This window comes from Saccoglossus kowalevskii, chromosome 10 (assembly GCF_978046115.1).
Source record: "Saccoglossus kowalevskii chromosome 10, keSacKowa6.1, whole genome shotgun sequence".
NCBI lineage: Eukaryota > Metazoa > Hemichordata > Enteropneusta > Harrimaniidae > Saccoglossus > Saccoglossus kowalevskii.
Genome location: NC_140650.1, coordinates 15,837,389 through 15,858,994, shown reverse-complemented (window position 1 = coordinate 15,858,994; position 21,606 = coordinate 15,837,389). Strand labels below are relative to the sequence as shown.

The 21,606-nt window shown below is 34.1% G+C and overlaps 1 protein-coding gene across 1 annotated transcript; it reads left to right on the top strand.

Moving 5' to 3' along the window:
• LOC146737890 (uncharacterized) lies at positions 1–2,962 on the top strand. The gene is made up of 2 exons (XM_085504596.1): positions 1–187; positions 942–2,962. The coding sequence occupies exons 1-2, from the start codon at positions 1–3 to the stop codon at positions 2,960–2,962; spliced, it is 2,208 nt and encodes a 735-aa protein (XP_085360722.1).
• Positions 2,963–21,606: the final 18,644 nt, after the last annotated feature.

The window sequence follows — 21,606 nt, the reverse complement described above, 5'->3', positions numbered from 1 at the left end:
ATGAGCAATTCCATGACAAGAATTGAGCCTGAAATAATAGAAGCTGACAATCACCGACCTAAATCAGAATGCATAGTTCATCCTCTTAGTGACGAACGTATTGGATGGTGGATGATAACTGAATGTCCAGGTACCTGGTCCGATTCACAAATTCGTGCACTATGTGAAGATAGCCTTAACGTTACAGGTAATGTCCTCATAGTTCCTGTTTTTCTGAATTTGTTTGTACACAAATATATGGTGAAATAATATGATGGCTTAGAATAAATAACATATGTTTAGATGGCTTAGAATAAATAACACACTCTTTTACTTAAATGTAAATGTTTACTATGAATACCAGCCAGGTAACTTACATCGTTTAAGAGGAACAAGGATTTTAAAATTGGGTCTCTCACCTAAATAATTCAAAAATATATTTGAATGAAACTAACTAAATGATATAATAAACTGGCAGAATTTAGGATCTACTCTGCGACAAGAATATATGTATTAGATGTGATGTAAAAAATAATTGATGTCGTGTATTTAGATCATAAGTTACACTTCTCATCAATATACACCAGTTTACACAATTGAAACAGGTTGCCTGTTTGACTGTAATAACGAATGAGAGACAATTATAATAATGATAATTTTAACCAAAACAATAGACTCACCAGACAGCTTTGCTTTCTGAAATTCTAACAAGAAAATTAACAACGATAACAGGCTTGTCAGCATACAGCTGCAAACATATGCTGGCATGCGATATACAAACTATAAAAAGGTGGCGACTTACTAGTTGTAGGTCATTACCATGTGCAGGATGTTTAGTATTATTGTTTTATTTACACTCGATTCTCACTGTTTATAGGCAGTTTAAAATATGCTTTTATTATCATATACAATCAAATTTACGACAAACTGAATCATGTTATTGTTGTTTCTGTAACTTTTAGATGAAATGCCAATTCATGTGACGTCACTAATAGGAGTGGTGTATAACAACATTTACTGTGCCATTTGCAATGGGGAAGATCATTCAGATTTAGAGTATTGGACAGACTGTTTGAACCCAGAGGAAGATATCCAGATGTGTAACGTGTCTCTCATTCCTCCTGAAAACAGCATTAGAAATATCAGAGCATGTGTTTCATCCTACATTGATTATTGTGACCAATCAAAGTGGAATGGGTCAATGCAGCTTTATCAGAGTGTCGAAAGCAGATGTTTAAATGATGATTTGGCAGTTTACAGCAATTTTAATGATGTTTATAAAAATGCATTTTGCGTTTATTGCAATTCTGGTGAAATTCGTGAATGCAGTATTAGGTATTCACTCGGTAATCGTCATAGTCTAATTGGATTACACTTTGGTTCAGAGGAATATAAAGTTGTCAGTAGGGTTCAGTGTCACCAGGGTATCAAAATTAACCAGATCGGACAGCAGTGTAACGAGATCAAAATAATGTCAAATAGTGAATCCAATCACAGTGTGATACACCTTTCTCTATTATTTGTCGCTTTAGATAATGGTAATCATGTACTTCAATTCTCGCAAACATTACAGACAAACCTCTCTTCATGCATTTATACTTCAATACAAAACTTCAGTATAGATGCAATCAATATTTCCACCATCGCCAATGCAAACGAAATCATAGTTCACTTAATTATATTCGAATATGATTTACAACAAGGTTTGTGGATTGTTGAGAATACTAAGGTCAATGGCATTAAGTGTGATAGTATAGTGTTAGATTTAAAATTTGTTGAAGGATCAAATCCGTCAATATTTGAACAATTTGCACAGAATTGTTACATAAAACTTGTTTTATTAAAAGATATGTCAAATTATTACACGGTATCTTCTAATGACAATGATATGTATATGTACATTTCATACTGGAAACACTTTTCTTGTGATCTTGAGTATTCAGTTCAACCAAATAATATGAATCAATATTTATGTGTATTTGAGGTGTGCGATAGCCTACAATGCGATAAAGGATTACTGACAACATTACAGTCATTTAATTTTGAAGTCCATCAAGACAAATTAGTATACAGAATGTTATATCTCAACATTGTTGAGAAAGAATTTGTTCTTAGTTCTGACTGGTTAGTTGCCTACATATGTCTTGAAAATAATTACCAACTTGTTTTAGAGTGGTTAACACTCGTATCTTATTTAGTATCTATAGTATCACTTATAGTCTCTATTTTATTGTATTGTAGGTCTCCAGACTTATTAAATTTCCCCCAAAAGACAACTCTTAATTTTATTATCTCTTTATTAGCTGCTCAGACTGTCTTCCTTCTAAGCTGGTTTGTTACGCGAAATGCAATTATATGCATCACTGTAGCGGTCATATCTCATTATGCATGGCTGGTCACGTTTTCATGGATGGGCATCATTGCATTTGATATTTTTCGTACATTTGGAATGTCCTCATTTGCCAATTCAAGTCATGTGACTCACTCTACTTTAGTTCTGTATATTCTTATAGGGTGGTTTGTACCTGCTGTGGTAGTCTCAGTTGCAGCTTTTATCGATTTTTGCGAATATACTGAGCTTACTATTGGATATGGGCAGTTCGGAAGTTGTTGGATTGGGAATCGAAATGCTCTGCTTGTATTATTTGTTGCACCAGTCTCACTGGTTCTATTCTTGAACGTTGTGTTCTTCATCACGCCAGTCTACCGCATTAGAAGTTCGATAGTAGAAACCAAACGATATTTTGTGGGACAATCTCATTCATGGAATGGCCAACAAATACGCATGGTGTTGAAAATGTCAATTACATTTGGTTTTACATGGATTTTAGGATTATTAGATACGTTTATTAGCTCATATGTGTTGTCATTTATTTTCGCAATTGGGACTGCTTGTCAGGGGCCAGTTATCCTTGCATCGGTTACCTCAAACACCGTTAAAAGAAAAAGAAATTCGACGAAAACTGCTCAGTCAAAACTGTAATAATTTAATTCATATAGATTATGTTGCATATAGATTTAAATCGTTATATAATAATTGTGTATGCATACGTTCTCTATCATACAGTTTTGATCTACATATCAGAACACCATTTCAAGATAAATAATAGTAAATTATTATCTTTTAAATAAACAGATGAGCGCTGATATTGTCATAAAATGATATATTATAATTGTATTACGATTAAGTAATAGGTATTGTATTTGAAATATAATTAACAAATTCATAATATTTAGGTAACATACGAATGTGTTTTTGAGAATCTCATGCTGGAATTTAAAATTTTATTATCTATTTTTTTAGTATATAAATTCTATTTTTATTTCTCTGATACGTACGGTTTGTAATTTATTGTTGCCGGTATTTTATTGTTGTTATTGTGTATATTTATTTGTTCTATTGCTTGGGTAAGAGCTAGGCTTATATCAATGTTGTCGTTTTTTTTTCAATGATGAGATGCTAAGTATATTTAATGTATAAATGTCTCAAGACAAAAAATATTTCTTACAGCATATTGTTTACTGTGGCAACTATAACAATTTTTAATAAATATTATGTAATGTCTGGATACATAGCTTTGCTATTTGGGATGAGTGTGTCAGAATTATTACACGCTGTAACTAAACCTAAGCCATAATCAGGGCAAAGATTTATGGCCGACAGAGAAAGTTAGGCATGGCGCACAAATACAGCCGTTGTTAATACACATAATTTTTCTATTTAATTTATTTATTTTATTTCATATTATTGTCACTGATTTTTTTTAAATTAATTTACCACTTACAAATTAATGTGTTGGACACTATATAATCTTAATATTTTGCAATCCATATCCTTATATTTGAATATGTTTCAAGACATTTGAAAAAATTATTTTAGAAGCATAACAATACAACGACTAGATTTGGTGTCACAGTTTGCTCCCAATTCATATTAGAATATTGCCAGCAATAATTTATAAAGCTTGTTCAGAATACCATTTATTCCCGACATCATACTCAGTGTCTAGTTCTCAGGATCTACAACAGTTAATAAATAAACAGAAATCATTTTGATGCCATGTTTTTAGACGACACCGCCATATCGCACAGATATTCAACACCGCAATATCGAATTTGAATTTGAACCATACCATTTCAAGTTGCAGGGTGTCTAAACAATTACTCAACAAACAATAAACACGTATACCACCCACCACACACATTTTAGCCATAATTGAACAACCAAGAAAGCCACAAATATCAGGCTGCATTCTGATAACAACGAGATAGCACATTACGACCAGTCATAACAAACATGAAATCCTCCACCTCCCCCAGTACATCCTACAGCATTAATGGTTCCTATACTCATTTGCATCTATGTACAACAACAACAAGCTTAGCCAATAGATGCACCTGACTCATCAAACTTTTGACCAACCACTCATTCTAAATATTGTTGAGTGAGAACGCTATTTACTAATAAGAGGAATCTTTTAAAAGAACTAAACATATATATATATATATATATATATATATATATATATATATATATATATATATATATATATATTCAGACGAACGTTTAAAATCGTTTCTATCTTCATTGTATGAAGTAATGGCCTTTTAGCAAAAACATTACGAACCAGTCCCTGTTTTGAAGAACATAGATAAATAGATAAAATAGGGACTATGAGGACATTACCTGTAATTGACCAGGTACCTAAACATTCAGTTATCATCAAACATCCAACATGATTAGAATGAGCTATGCATTCTGAGTTAGGTCGGTGATTATCATCTTCTAGTGTTTCAGGTCATTCTTCTGTCTTGGAATTGCTCATTATCGTTGTTGATGCAGTCGTGTAGTTTTGAGTACAAATTCTGATATAGTCGTCTCCTAATATATACAGTCATGGTCACAATTGCATACCAGATACTAGGGAAAGTAACTACTTCAAACTGTCCACATCGTGTCCCATTCTTTATGGAGCTAGTATCTATTCGTCATCACCTAAACACTTGTCTTTCAACAATTTTATTATACCTTGCTCCGATATACCAGACAGTCGAGTCGTGACTGATGAGCTCAGATAAATAAGGAAGAACAATGAGTAAAATATATATTCTCTGAAAACCATTTCTGTGGTCAAATCAACAAAAGAAAATGTACAGTAACTTTACTGATATTACCAAGTTCTTATTCACTATAATCAGGTATAGGAAATCGGAATGGGAAAACTGATTTACTAAAGTTATACAAACTTCAGGCATTTCCGATGAAACGGGGAAGTATTACGTACGGCGCATATAACACAGTTTTAATACAAAAAGAAACCCTTAATAAGGTGAGTGAGCTACAGAAATAATGTTAGGTTATTCTTTTTACACAACACAGCTTATGAGTGAAAGTGCCGTGACGATTAGGTATTTTAGAAAGGTTAAAATAATTCTAAATAGCTATGCATCAGTTAGACTGTTTCACGAATAACGACTTTTTAAATAACTAATTCAGCATGGTGTAAATCATTCTTATCATAACAAATCATAACTTAGAGACGTAGTAAAAACCTGCGTGATCTATTAGATCACAGTAGTTTAGGTACACCACCAAGTCACGGTGTTCTGTACGTGTCGATTACCTACACTGGAAATTTTGAAAACACTTCAGAAAATGGATGCATTGGCCCGACTATATGGAAACTAAGTCTAAAATCATGATTTTCAATAAATCTGGCTAAACTATAACAAAACATCAATTTGTACAATATTCCAGTCAAACCATACCTAATATGTTAGTATGGTTAAATTTATCCCGATCTATTGCAGCGAAATTTGGACGAGCGCCTTCATACTACAAATAAAAGATATTTTTGATAGTGGGCTACCTATTGAACAAATTCATAACAAATTTTGCAAATACATGTTAAGGTAAACTGTAAAGCCAGTATACTTGGCATGTATTTTGAATTAGGTAGACACCCTAATTTACTGACTAGTATATAACAAATGATAAAATAGTGGCTAAAAATAAAAACAAACATGAAAACACACTAGTCCATGAAGCATTCAGACTTGACATTGATATGTATGGTAAAGGTATACTTAATTGGGTATCTGGTTTCAAAAAGTCATGATCCAAATTATAACACCAATCTAATCAACACAATTTGCATTAAGCTCAAAAAAAGTATTCGAAAAAAAAAGAGTCAAGAACAAATGCATGATGATAATAAAAACAAAAACAAAAAGAATAAGCTGCGCCCATGTAGACTGCTAACGAAGAATTGCCAGTATGAAAATTATCTAACAACAGTAACAAATGGAAAACATTGTTTCAGTGCCAGAGAAAATCATTTAAAAAACTACCAGCTTCCCCTAAATACATAAACAATTTCTTTTTTCATTCTTTTCAATTGTAGCGCTTCCATTTTGTTACTACATCAGTTTTTCGTCTTTATTGTAATTTTCTTTTTCTGAGTCAATATCCAAATAAGGATACGATTATCAACGAATGGAGAGATGGTGGGACATAGAGCACACTCAGTGTGTGTGTGCAGTTCTGGATGGGTAGAAAGATAATGATCTTTTTAGTGGTGACACGCTGGATAAAAATCTTCTTCAGTTTTGTTTTCTGAAAATGATTCAGGTACATGACTTTGTTTTGTTTTAGCAGCTCCATGTTGGTTTTAGTGACTCAATGTTGTTGGTGGTGGCAGTGGTGCAATTCTTGAACCACTTGGAGTAGAAAACCAACAACAAATGGTGTTATCACCCAACTATTGTTTCCTGGGCAGATGATTGATGAAGAGTGGGGGGGTTGCCGGCTTACTTAAACAGTATATTAGATACATGGACTACACAACACTGAGCAACATTTTGAGATATTGTACAAGATATAACTGCATTTAGAACGTACTTTGGCTGTTATGACCATATTGATATTGTGTCTTAGAATATAAATTATAGTCGAAACAAATGACAAAGAAGGCTTAATTTGGTTGTGTATTTATTGCCTGGTTCATTATATTCGCCAGCCAAGGACCATTTATCCGGCCGAAGCCTCAACATTAACCCTTGGCAGATTTCACCATGATTTACTGTATGTCGCACGCCCTCAATCGATTATAAGATTCCCTTGGGCTCATTTGCATTACCCAATCAGAACACTTTCATTCATAAATTATTATGTCATATGACCTTTCCCACATACATATTCCCATGTTATCCCCTCACAATTGATTATTTCTATGACGGAAACGTGAAGTTATGGATTGACTTTAGTGAGTGCGTGCGTGCACATCAATTTGTTTCACGATCTGATTCAAGATGGCCGAATAGTAGACATTTTTGTGCTGAGCAATCATCGAAATTAAGCAATCGTGAATCACAATCGCAATCACAATCGTGAATAACACACAAGTTAAGTTTGTAATCTTTGAGTTGTATTCGCAAAGCCGCAAGAACTCTCCTTTTGAATAATTAACCCTGGAATAGACATAGCTTGTCATATGATTGTAAGTTATATACGTCAATCTGTCTAAATGAGTATGATAATAAAATAAACGGTCTATAATTCGTCTTTGGCAAATTTATTCAGGAATATAAATTCACTAGACAGTGCTCCCTTAATGTAGATCGACACCTTGCTGGCGTAATTATGGCGCGTGTTTTTTGTCTTTTAACCATTTGTGTTAGGTTCAAGAAATGGGTAACTGTGACGTAAATTTTGATCAAAACCCGTGATAGTATCGCGTGATCTCGTGATAGTATCGCGTGATCTCGTGATATTGTCGCGTTATATTGTCTCGTGATCTCGTGAGTGTCTCGTGACCTCGTGAGTGTCTAGTGATAGTGTATCGTGATCTCGTGATAGTGTATCCTGATAATATCTCGTGATTTCGTGATAATATCTCGTGATAATACTTTTTTCCCTGATGTGATATGGTTCTAAGAGACTTTCGTAAACATGAAAACTAATATTGAACATTAATTTATGTTGCTACATCTGTTGTCAAATACTTTTCTTTATCGACAGTTTTTTTCACGACGAACACTAGTATAGGTTACGTGTTCGAGTGACTGGTAACTTGTGTCGTGTTCAAGCTCATTTAACTATTGTAGTATAATATAAGGAGCATATGAACAGGTGGCATGCTCCTTAAAAAGCAGCAACAATTGCCTTTCAGAATTTCTAAAGGAATACATACGGGTGCCGGAGTCTATCGTAAATATACTTGAAGTTATGGTGCTATTATTACCCCTTTCTGTCGCCCTCCGTGCTGCTCTGCAGTATACTGCCATAGAGGGCGCGATTTCACATTGGTTCGATTTCCATTTGTGTGAACGTATTTCAAAAGTTATTGTTTATTTATTCTAAAAGTGTAACATATACAAACCAAAAATCATTTATTCTGTTTACGCGTTAGCTCACATACATGTAATAGCAAATTCTTTGTGTTGTGCCAACATTTTAGGGATGTATTTATCTATATGTAAAAATTGTATGTATATGTAATTTTTTTGACTAAGATATTTATACACAATTATATAATCAAGTGAACATCTATGGTACATCTAAGAATTGTGAAAAAATGTACTATCAAAACGAAAATGTATTGACCCAACCATTATGTGGTGACCAATCAGCAATTAAACCTTTCAGAGTTCCCTTAAACGTTCCATTTATGCTGTGTGAGGGCGTTGCAAATACTTCATTATCGTCTGTTCGGAGTTCGTGAACCGTAGGGTCATACAATTGATGTATGTGAATTAACTGACTCCATTGATTGAACTGGTACATATGACAAATTTTGCATAGAATTGTACAATTTGAAAAATATCACAAAACATTGAAGTATAGTTTTAACGGGCATTGATAGTTCAATCTAAAAATTAACATGTTTCAGTACGTAGCCATGACTCTACATGAATGTTTCCCGGGCTGCGGACAGAGTGATTTTCCAACACACTGAATTGCATTTAATCACTGTTTATTAAATAACGTATTCTATTACATTAGTGGTACAGTTTGTACATGAAAATTCTCATCAAAACGTGCAAGAAATACCTTTCCACACACTGAAGGGGAAAACGTATTTTAATCCCCGCATTCAAGAAGACTGGTTTATTTGATTGTGAGACCAGCTAATTGTTGAAACATCGCATGGTATAGATCAGGTCGCAAATGTTTAATTTTTATGCGTGATAATGCAAAACTATGCTATTTACTGAGAAGGATAGTTAATTCCGTCTTATAATGGTAAAAAGTGGGGTTATACAAACTGCATAAAAAAAATAAGTGAAAACACAGGAATTCAAAATTTTAGGAACAATAATCGATGGACATTTCGAAAACGTGTGGACATATGTCTGTAATCTTAGTGTTAATTTTTAACAGTCGCTGATCAGGTATCTATGACAAGGTTTGCGTCCTGACATCGGTGGACCAGCAGTGGAGGCCACTGTCTCACTGAACTTGCTACAAATTGTCGGAATTGTAAGTATATGGTAGTATCAGTTTCTGTTTGTTCATATTGAAGTTTGTATTTTATAGAACGTTCATGGGATTAAATCTCCTCATGCTAGTAGCAGTTTGTTGTTTGTAACATTTTCTTCATGTTGGAATACAACATCATGATCAAATGATTGGATGTTATTTGTGAAAACGCATTTTAGCTGATATAATAGTTTCAGTTTCGCATTTAGCTGCATCATGTAGATTTATTTTATTGGAGCTGAATGCCAACACATTATTAAGTGTATTAGCAACAATCATACTAACATAACATTGTCTTTAAATGTTCTATGATACAGGTACAGCCTAATATGCAGGAATAACTTTATTGCTCAGATACTCCATACAAGTACTAAACTAAAGTCTCTTGGCCTGCGTACCGTGGTGACGCTATGCTTTCAACCGATTATGAACATAGGTTTTGTCGTTTGTCTACAGAATTAGCTAGTGCTATGAACACTAATGCATTGGACGCCATTACACGACTAAGAGAGCTACGTTTTATAATTGTGTTACCTTACTAATACAAAGATATGGTCTTCTGTAAAGAGAATAATATAATAATTTATACATTAGTGTTTTATTGCATCCACTTCAAAATGGTTTTCTAGGAAAATCTATAATATTAATCAGTGTAGTTCTGCCTATGTCTCGGCTCATCAGCATTCAGTGCCAGACACAATACAATGCCCAAAACACAACTGCTTAGATCCATCCATGTGCACAATGTCCAGTTATAACTAAATGTGTGCGTCGCTGTCACTGCAGTGTCAAACTTATTATTAACACACATATCGAGCAGCATGGCAGACTTCTGTATACTAGAAATATTTTCATCGTATTTATATATTTACCTGTCAAAAACACTACTATGTTGTTTTAAATCAATTAAGAGAAGCTGTATTTGTGCACCATACTAAACTTTCTCTGTCGGCCATAAATCTTTGACCTTATTATGGCTTAGGTAAAGCAATAATTCTGACACACACACACTCATCTCAAATAGTAAAGCTGTACAACCAGGCATTTACATAATATTTATTAACAATTTATAAATTGAATATGACGTCTTTCGAAAATGACGATTACTTCGTTATACGCCTAGCTGAAAGCAAATAAATTATCCAAGGAATGGAACAAATAAATATACACAATAACAACAATTAAATACCGGAACCGATAAATTACAAGCCGTACAGGTGAAATTACATGTTCAAGACAATCAAATCAAAATCAGAAAAATCAAAATACATTTTATATACTATTATTTCATACACAAAAAATTAAATGTTAAATTCCAGCATGAATGAAGATATGATTGGAGATTCACCCAAAAGACATTAAAAATAATTAAAAATTATGCAATTGCAGTTGCTACTGTTCAGGATAAATACATTCTCTGATACACAGTCATAAAAACAAATTCAATATAGATTATAAAGTAAAGTAACACCTTAATTGTATGAATTTGTGATTTAGCTCAATACCGATTCACATCATAACATAATTATAATATATACTTTTATGACAATATAAACTCTCATCTATTTATTTAAAGAGTAATAATTTACTAGTATTTATCTTGAAATGGTGTTCTTCTCATGTAGACCGAAACTATGAGAACGCCACTTCATGTAACGATTTGAATCTATATGCAACATAATCTATATTGATTCAATATTACAGTTTTGACTGTACAGTTTTCGTCGAATTTCTTTTTCTTTTTATGGTGTTTGAGGTGGTCGATGCAAGCATAACTGGCCCTTGACAAGCACTGGCAATCGCAAAAATAAATGACAACACATATGAGGTAATAAAAGTTTCTAATAATCCTAAAATCCATGTGAAACCAAATGTAATTGACATTTTGAACACCATGCAAATCTGTTGGCCATTCCATGAATGAGATTGTCCCACAAAATATTGTTTGGTTTCTAATATCGAACTTCTAATGCGGTAGACTGACGCTGAGAAGAACACAACGTTCAACAATACAACCAGTGAGACTGGTGCAACAAATAATACAAGTAGAGCATTCCGATTCCCAATCCAACAACTTCCGAACTGCCCATATCCAATAGTAAGCTCAGTATATTCGCAAAAATCGATAAAAGCTGCAACTGAGACTACCACAGCAGGTACAAACCACCCTATAAGAATATACCGAACTAAAGTAGAGTCGCATGACTAGAATTGGCAAATGAGGACATTCCAAATGTACGAAAAATATCAAATGCAATGATGCCCATCCATGTAAACGTGACCAACCATGCATAATGAGATATGACCGCTACAGTGATGCATATAATTGCATTTCGCGTAACAAACCAGCTTAGAAAGAAGACAGTCTGAGCAGCTAATAAAGAGATAATAAAATTAAGAGTTGTCTTTTGGGGGAAATTTAATGAGTCTGGAGACCTACAATACAATAAAATAGAGACTATAAGTGATACTATAGATACTAAATAAGATACGAGTGTTAACCACTCTAAAACAAGTTGGTAATTATTTTCAAGACATATGTAGGCAACTAACCAGTCAGAACTAAGAACAAATTCTTTCTCAACAATGTTGAGATATAACATTCTGTATACTAATTTGTCATGATGGACTTCAAAATTAAATGACTGTAATGTTGTCAGTAATCCTTTATCGCAGTGTAGGCTATCGCACACCTCAAATACACATATATAATGATTCATATTATTTGATTGATCTGAATACTCAAGATCACAAGAAAAGTGTTTCCAGTATGAAATGTACATATACATAGCAGTGTCATTAGAAGATACCGTGTAATAATTTGACATATCTTTTAATAAAACAAGTTTAATGTAGCATTTCTGTGCAAATTGTTCAAATATTGACGGATTTGAACCTTCAACAGATTTTAAATCTAACACAATACTATCACATTTAATGCCATTGACCTTAGTTTTCTCAACAATCCACAAACCTTGTAGTAAATCATATTCGAATATAATTAAGTGAACTTTGATTTTGTTTGCATTGGCGATTGTGGAAATATTGATTGCATCTATACTGAAGTTTTGTATTGAAGTATAAATGCATGAAGAGAGGTTTGTCTGTAATGTTTGCGAGAATTGAAGTACACGATTACCATTATCTAAAGCGGCAAATAATAGAGAAAGGTGTATCACACTGTGATTGGATTCACTGTTTGACATTATTTTGATCTCGTTACATTGCTGTCCAATCTGGCTAATTTTGATACCCTGGTGACACTGGACCCTACTGACAACTTTATATTCCTCTGAACCAAAGAGTAATCCATTTGGTCCATGACGACTATCGAGTGGATACCTAATACCGCATTCACGAATTTCACTAGAATTGCAATAAACGCAAAATGCGTTTTTATAAACATCATTAAAATTGCTGTAAACTGCCAAATCATCATTTAAACATCTGCTTTCGACACTCTGATAAAACTGCATTGACCCATTCCACTTTGATTGGTCACAATAATCAATGTAGGATGAAACACATGCTCTGATATTTCTGATGCTGTTTTCAGGTGGAATGAGAGACACGTTACACATCTGGATATCTTCCTCTGGGTTCAAACAGTCTGTCCAATACTCTAAATCTGAATGATCTTCCCCATTGCAAATGGCACAGTAAATGTTGTTATACACCACTCCTATCAGTGACGTCACATGAATTGGTATTTCATCTAAAAGTTACAGAAACAACAATCTAATAACATGATTCATATTGTCTGAAAATTGATTGTATATGATAATAAAAACACATTTAACCTGCCTATAAACAGTGAGAATCAAGTGTGAATGAAACAATAATACTAAATATGCTGTACATGGTACACACCAGCAACTAGTAAGTTGTCACCTTTTCATAGTTTGTATGCATCAATATGCTGACAAGCCTGTTATCGTTGTTAATGTTCTTATTAGATTTTCAGAAAGCAAATCTGTCTGGTGAGCCTATTGTTTTGGTTAAAATTATCATTATTATAATTGTCGCTCATTCGTTATTACAGTAAATAAACAGGCAACCTGTTTCAATTGTGTAAACTGGTGTATATTGATGAGAAGTTTAACCCACGACATCAATTAATTTTTACATCACATCTAATACATATATCCTTGTCGCAGAGTAGATTCTAAATCCTGCCAGATTATTATATCACTTAGTTATTTTCATTCAAATATATTTTTGAATTATTTAGGTGAGAGACCCAATTTTAAAATCCTTGTTCCTCTTAAACGATGTAAGTTACTTGGCTGGTATTCATAGTAAACATTTACATTTAGGTAATAAATGTGTTATATTTCCCCCAAAATATGTTATTGTTTCTAAGCTATCATATTATTTCAACATATATTTGTGTACAAGCACATTCAGAAAAAAACAGGAACTATGAGGACATTACCTGTAACGTTAAGGATATCTTCACATAGTGCACGAATTTGTGAATCGGGTAAATCAAGTGCGCATACTCATTTTCAGCCAATCAGGCGTGCCGTAACAGCGAGTATTTCCTTGATTTACCCAGAACTCTGTGCGAATCCCCCTTGATTCTGGCTGCCATTTTCGATCATGAAATCGTCGGATATCATCAGAAAACGCGGAATTTGTGCAGTTTTGAATAAAACCAAGTTAGCGATTATGAACAATGGTTATTAACGTAACACCTGATCCCCTCTAACATTTTTGTTTCGCATTTTAAGGTAAGAAATCGACATTTGAAACCGACAGGGTGTCGATTTACTAGGTGCCGTGTTTCACAACTTGTTTATTTATATACGTATAGCGGATGATTTTTTTTGAAAATTAGTATTTATTGATTTTCAGCCCCAAGTGACTGTGATTTTCGCTTGGTTCAGATGCCGTGGCTTACGAGAAAGTTGCGAGAAAGAGCGTTAGACACGACAGTGTTCAAGTTTAACGGTCACATACCACGTTTTGTACATAAAAAATTGCCAAGTTTGTTGTGATATGGTGTAACACTCGAAACTAAGCTTGTCAAGCAAATAAACTTAATTTGATAACGGGATTACACTGTTTATTCAAGGGCGGCCATACTTAGTTTTCACGTTGCTTTTTTCAAATTATCGATTTTTCATACCTTTATCGGCCATGTACCAAACGGGTTGTTTTGGTTTTTATAAAACCAACACAATAGCTATCTTAAACATCAAAAAATAACTGAATACGATGCGCTGAACAAAAAATATTCTCTCGACTGTGCTACTTTTGGTTTTTGAGTCTTTTCGGCCATTTGAAACGTAACGTGTCTAAAACCACAAAAATAACGATTACGCGAACAGTTCTTGTCCGATTTTATTGATTTTTTCAGAGATTGAACTTAAGAGAAAACAAAATGTAAAATATTTTTCAAGTATCAGTGATATTTCATTACCAATTGACCTGTGAAAAGAGAGCACTCTAATTTATTACAGAATTCTTATCAACCACTTTGTAAAAGAACCAAACAATTCAGAAACTATTTCTTTTACATTATTGTTAAGAACATTGTAGTCTTCCTTTTCTCATAAAAATATGTTGGCTAACTGTTTTCGTTTTCTAGTAAAAATAGCAGAACAATCGATTTTGTTTATTTAGCAGTCACGTGACGTAATTAATGTTGACATAAGTGTTATCATATTTTTGGATAGTGTTGCAAGGGCTACAATAACATGTAAAAATTGTTAGTCATTAACCATTATTATTATTTTTATCAAGCTTTTTCTGTTTTGCCCAACGAAAGTCTACTGCATCCTTAAATGAAATTAATAATTAAAAGTGATTTTACTAGAAATACATTTTTAAACGTGTTTCCACTAGGTACCTGTATAAAAAGTGATTATAATACTTTCAAAGGTGATTTCACTAAACAATTTTTCAAGTGTTTCCGCCAGAAATATGTATAGAAATAGTGTTTCTCATTGTTTATCATTTGAAAAGTGCTTTAGCGCAAAACACAATGTGAATATTGACAATGCTTGTAGCAGAGGCACATTTTGAAATGTATTTCTACTGATAAAATGTTACAAATATAGTTGTCATTTTGAAAAGTATTAATGAGCAAAATATATTAAATGATGCGTTTCATGATCAGACACTTTGCACTATTGTACAGTAATCATAACATACGATAAACATATCACATAATCAAGTAATTATTTAAAACATTAATCAAGTACAAACATGTGTAATGATATCAATCGTATGAAGAACTGTTCTCTGCTTGTGTGCAGCTGAATAAATGTGTTTATTGAAAATCAACACTTTCGTGAAAGTGTAGATACAATACCCAATTATTGTAAACACATTGGCACTTTAAAACAAATCAGCAATGAACTGAAACGAACAAAAATATCTTTAAACCCCTTTGACATAAATGAAGTTGCCAATTCTAATCCCATGTGTTATTGCTGTCTCCAATGCAGTTTCTCCTGGCAAATCAAATACCTGGCAAAAAATAAAAAAATACTGGAACAAAAAAAATCATTAATTTCAGAGAAACATGCTCTCTAGAATTAAAATTTACAATCTCATTCTCACTTGATCAAATCTGCATTTATGCACTACATCCATACCATTTTATTCGTTTTTCACTTTTCTATCAATCAAATGGTTAGTTTATTTTCACCACCTACTTTGAAATCACCCCAACACGGGAAGTGTGGTATTTTAAAAGTATTTACCTATCTGGTCTAGCAAAGGCTTGAATTAAATAGTTAGGCCAGACTTTTTTATCCCTTGTTTTGCGAACCCGCCGTGTGAAACAGGAGCCGAAAATGAAATAAAAATAAAATTTTATTTCAGCGTAATTTGTCGGCAGCCTGGTTTGTGGTGACACGCCGTGAAACTCTGTTGTCAAAAACTGAGAAATCCCTCATTAATGCTGAAAATTGTGCCGCAATTACCGACATTGTCAACCTAGATGTTCCTAAGGAGTGGGAAGATCGACCTATTGTACGCATTGATGGGCTGCAGTCGCCTCAATCTGACAAAACGGTGCTCGCCACTAGCGCACCGATCACGATAGCCCAGGACTTCGGCATGAAATACATCGATGTTGTTTACGGGACTAAGTATTCTGTCAACGTACATAGCCCTGATGAACAGGAGCCAACCGCCCTGGATTTTCTTATGAAAGCAGCGAAAAGTTACTCGCATTAGCCACAGAAGAGGCGAGTTTTAATTATATTCACGCAAATTGACATCAAATAGCAGTAGCCCTGCGGTGTGTCGCTAAGCAACAATATACTTTCATTATTCACGTCCTTGAAGCCGCAAAGTTGTCGCCTGTGCATATGTGGGTTAGACTTTTTATTCAGTTGGTGGAAACACTCTAAACAAGCTTGTGTACTTTGAGTACGCATAAATTATACTTTAAACTATTTTAAATTTCAAAAATCTATTTGTAAAACTGGATATTCGAGTGAGTGGTTGTAATTTTAATGACAAAACATTTCAGTGTGAAATTCACAAGAACTGCTAATTTGGGGTTTTCTTGCAGATTTAGGCAACCCACAGAAATGTCCAGTTTTACAAGTCAGATGAGCTTTGCATGGATTAATGTGAGAAACAAGGTTATACATGGAATAACATTGTATTTCCTTTCTTTTCTCCGATCAATGATCTCACTTACAATTCTTTGAGAAACACACAAATCTAATGGAAAAAAAAATTAATTTTATTTGTTTCCGTCCTCCTCCAAAAAATGCCTCATAAAAACTCGAGAAACAAGGAATAAAAAAAGTCTGGCCTTATCATAACAACATTCCTATAATGAAATGAAATGAAAGAAGGCCGCTGCAAATAGCAATGCAGTATACAGTTACCGACGCTGGCTCTATTAGTTACACTTTCTACTTTAAGTAACTATATCACCAGTACTACCTTCAGGTCCCTTCTTTCCTCAGAAAATCTAACAGAAATCATTCGGCTCAAGTTGTTATTGCTTCTTTAACGAATATATGTTGAATGAGTGTGCAGACGTCACAAGTTACCAGTTAGATCAACACGCAACATCTAAAATGTTTGCAAAGAAGTAGCAAACTAAATTACTGTTTAATATTTGTAATCATATTGTATTTATTTTATTAATGACATTTCTAATAACATTTAAATGATTGTGTATTATTAGATACTTTAAGTTATGTGAACATTTGCACAGTTGTGTGATAATCACTTTATTAAATGGAATTCAACACTGAGGCTCCGCCAATATAATAATAGCTATGAAGAAAATGAATCTAATGATTAGAGCACAGGGACAGGTAATTAACGCCAGCCGAGTGCTGCATCCTTTGGCTAACTATCTCGAGCAATGATAACAACACCGTTCGTGTTTAATTCCATCGCTTATTAAACTTGTGACAAGTTCATGGTATGCACACCCGCAAAATATGTGAGTATATAAAACAGACAATAATAAAATAAATCAATTTATCGCCACATGTTCAGTTTACTTGCTGACAATGATGAGGTGTTTGGGAATTTTTTTCTAATGAAAAACATGAAAATGCTTCCAATATCTACAGGGTGGTTTTACCACGCACGCCATGCTCACATTCAGCAAAAACATGACATATTCATTCCGCCCATATAACTTAACGAATTCAAATTATCTCCACAAAATTTACGTTTTACAAACCTAAATATGAGAAACAGGGCGTCGGTTTTTGAGGGAATCTACTTCTTAGCCATGTTTTGCAAAATTAGAGCATAATCTACAGTGCCCTTTGAACATTGCCTTGTCATTTGCTGCCGCCTTGTCGCCATCAGCACTCGAGGGGTGAAAACCGTGATATTTCACTGGCGCCGTCGCACCACCAGCACTCGTGGGCTGAAAATGTGAAGCTACAATTTTCATAGCGTTGTTGTAAACATTATTTTTTTATTACTAATACCCGACCTTCATATTTTGCCTAATATTTCTGTTGGTTTTAAAAGATAAATCCACCTCAAGTGCTAAATGCATGAAATAAATAGCCAATGTCAATAGACTAGCCAATGTGTTAAAATGGATTAAGTACTGGCAAACAAACTTCTGCATAGGTATGCCTCTAAACGCATGCTTGTTGGTTGATTTAGTCATCTTTTTTGAACTCAGAAGCCCCCAAAACCTGATATTATGTGTGAACGAAACAAATCTGTCGAGATTTCACGTTTTTCCCATAAAAGGGGTGTTGGCTGTTCCTTCTCTCTACTCCCTCCCCGCGTATACCTGTGCCGGCATCAGCCGTAAATTCGCCCATCTGGTGGGCGCTTATTTAGGGTTCAAAATTTCAAAAAATAATCATCAAATATTGTTTGGTTACTTCTATTTTCATTAAAAAATCCAACTTTCAACGCCGGCCGTTGGGCCACCCAAGACGAAGGAAATCATTGCAGAATTAAAAATAACTAATAATTCTTGCTGAATTAAAAAGTAGACCGCCTGAAATTTTATCACAATATCACCCAGTGTCAAATAAATTTGTTGTTATTTTATTGGTAACGAAAGTATATTGTAAACGAAGTTTTAAATATAAACGAAAACCAACTAACTGCAATGCGTAGTAGAAAATGATCACAGTTGCACAATCCGGTCATGCGTTTTACAATTGTTGATAATTACTCATCAGTGATTATAATGACGCACAAAAATAAATTCTTTGAAATGCAGATAAAATTCATCTTAGTTTCATTGTAAGCACATGATTCCGGTCGCATATAAACGCTTGATGCTGTAGAGTATCCGCCATGTCCTTTCTCTTGCATAGTTGACCTAATAGGTCGAATCGCTGATTAGCCAAACAGAATGCTGGATGATGCCAACGTGTTCAAATTACCGGAAGAGATTTGCCGATGTTATAATACGATCTTTTAGCTTGGATTTTGATGGGAAAATGGCATGATTTTTTTTCAAGTCAAAAAATAGTTGTTTTCAAAAGATAAACTGAGCATTAGAAGAACAGTTCAACATTGTTTACAGTGATAACTGGTCATTGTCGAAACGAATTGAAGCTAACCTATTCACGCTAGTTACAATAACCATACTCTTGAATAAAAACTTAATAAAAACTTCCCATTTTATTTTGGTTTAAAAGCCCGAACTGCCGTTAAACGGCCCTGGGCGAATTTACGACAGAATCTGGTACTACCAACTCCTACCATGTCATCATTTGGTGACGCATGTCAAGCTATAAATGGGCATCAATACTCATTTCGCCCAATCTTTCGCTTTTATCGCATTTTAATCAACCGCATATCGCTTAATTTCCGACCGAAAAACGACCATATTTTTATCCCTTTCTTTTCTCACTCGCTTATTAAAAACACCGCTTGTTCAAACACTCAACACTGGCACATGAGTTGTCGAAATGGTTGTTTTAGTGCTACAGTTTGAGGATTCAACGATTATTCACTGAGTATTAACCATTATTTAATTCCAAACGACACTTCCAACCAATCCATCATACTTTGTATCGTTCGCGAACGCAATTTGAACTACGACCTTTTTTTTACACGTAACCACAACAAGCTGATAGAGCGAGACTGTGTTCCGTTTGAATCTAGGGCTGCTACTTCGTTTCAACAATATGATTATCGAGACAATTACGTGATACAGGCAATGCTGACTGCTTAGGGCAGAGAGCAGAAAAAAAACAGAAACATATTGATGTGTTTTCCAAAAAACAAAGATGCCACGGCCATGCATTTAAAATACGAGCGAGCAGAAGGGCGATATTTCGGGGTTCGCGCGGTCGAAAAATAATGCGTAAATGATTAAACAAGCGGTTGCAGCGAGTGAAAAAAAATGATCGAAAAGCAGAAGCGAGCAGGAGGTTGGGTGAAATTAGTGCTGTACATTCAGGTTCTGAAGCACGCCAGAGACAGACAAAATGCAGTTTTGAATATTGACACCGTTCGTATTTTTTAAATGAGCCAAAACAAAACTAAATTGTATGCTGCTCGTCTTGCAAATTTTAACGGCTACTTTCGGCTGAAGATTGGGTATAAGTACGTTATTTTAGAATGATTTTCATTTGGTTTCACGTGATGGTTAATCAGATTTATCATATAGCATTACAAACAGGAAGTCCTCGGCATAGGTCAGAGTACTAGTATACCCCAGACCACTCGTTTTCATGAATGGTCTGGGTGTGGCTTGTGGGTAAGAATAGAAAATGAACTTCGGTTAGGTTGTGATTATTTGGATTTTTGAAAATGAAATGCACGTTTATTTTTTTTTCAACACAGATCTCCAGTCAAGAGGGTGGCGGTTAGAAGTAACCCCGGAGTTAAACAGAGAGTAAAACACAGAAGTGGAAGAACTGTCCATGCATTGAACAATCACACAAGAGCTCACAAACACCAACTAAATATTTGTTGTTGTACTTAACAAAGGGGTTTGGCACTAAAAACAATGGAACGTTTATAGGCTTAACGTTAGATTTAGACCGTGTTATAATCCGAAATCCCCCTTCGAAGAGTTGTAAGCACAAATGTTCATATTGGTATGTATCTATAATATACACACTGCTTATTATCGATTGTATACAGCATAGTTATTAGGAAAATATGCCCAAACACCTCATCATTGTCAGCAAGTATACTGTACATGTAGCGATAAATTTATTTATTTTATTATTGTCTGCTTTATATACTCACATATTTTGCGGGTGTGCATACCATGAACCTGTCACAAGGTTAATAAGCAATGGAATTAAACACGCACGGTGTTGTTATAATTGCTCGAGATAGTTAGCCAAAGGATGCAGCACTCGGCTGGCGTTAATTACCTCTTCTTAACTATTATTATATTATTAATTCTTCATAGCTATTATTATATTGGCGGAGCATCAGGGTTGAATTCCATTTAATATAGTGATTATCACACAACTGTGCAAATTTTCACATAACTTAAAGTATCTAATAATACACAATCATTTAAATGTTATTAGAAATATCATTAATACAATAAATACAATATTATTACAAATATTAAACAGTAATTTAGTTTACTACTTCTTTGCAAACATTTTAGATGTTGCGTGTTTATCTAACTGGTAACTTGTGACGTGTGCACACTTATTCAATGTATATTCGTTAAAGAAGCAATAACAACTTGAGCCGAATGATGT

Excerpts from the sequence above, each read along its gene's own strand:
- LOC146737890 (XM_085504596.1), top strand. The coding sequence starts at position 1 with ATGAGCAATTCCATGACAAGAATTGAGCCTGAAATAATAGAAGCTGAC. Across the intron at positions 188-941 it reads AGATAGCCTTAACGTTACAG|ATGAAATGCCAATTCATGTG; the intron begins GTAATGTCCTCA and ends TGTAACTTTTAG.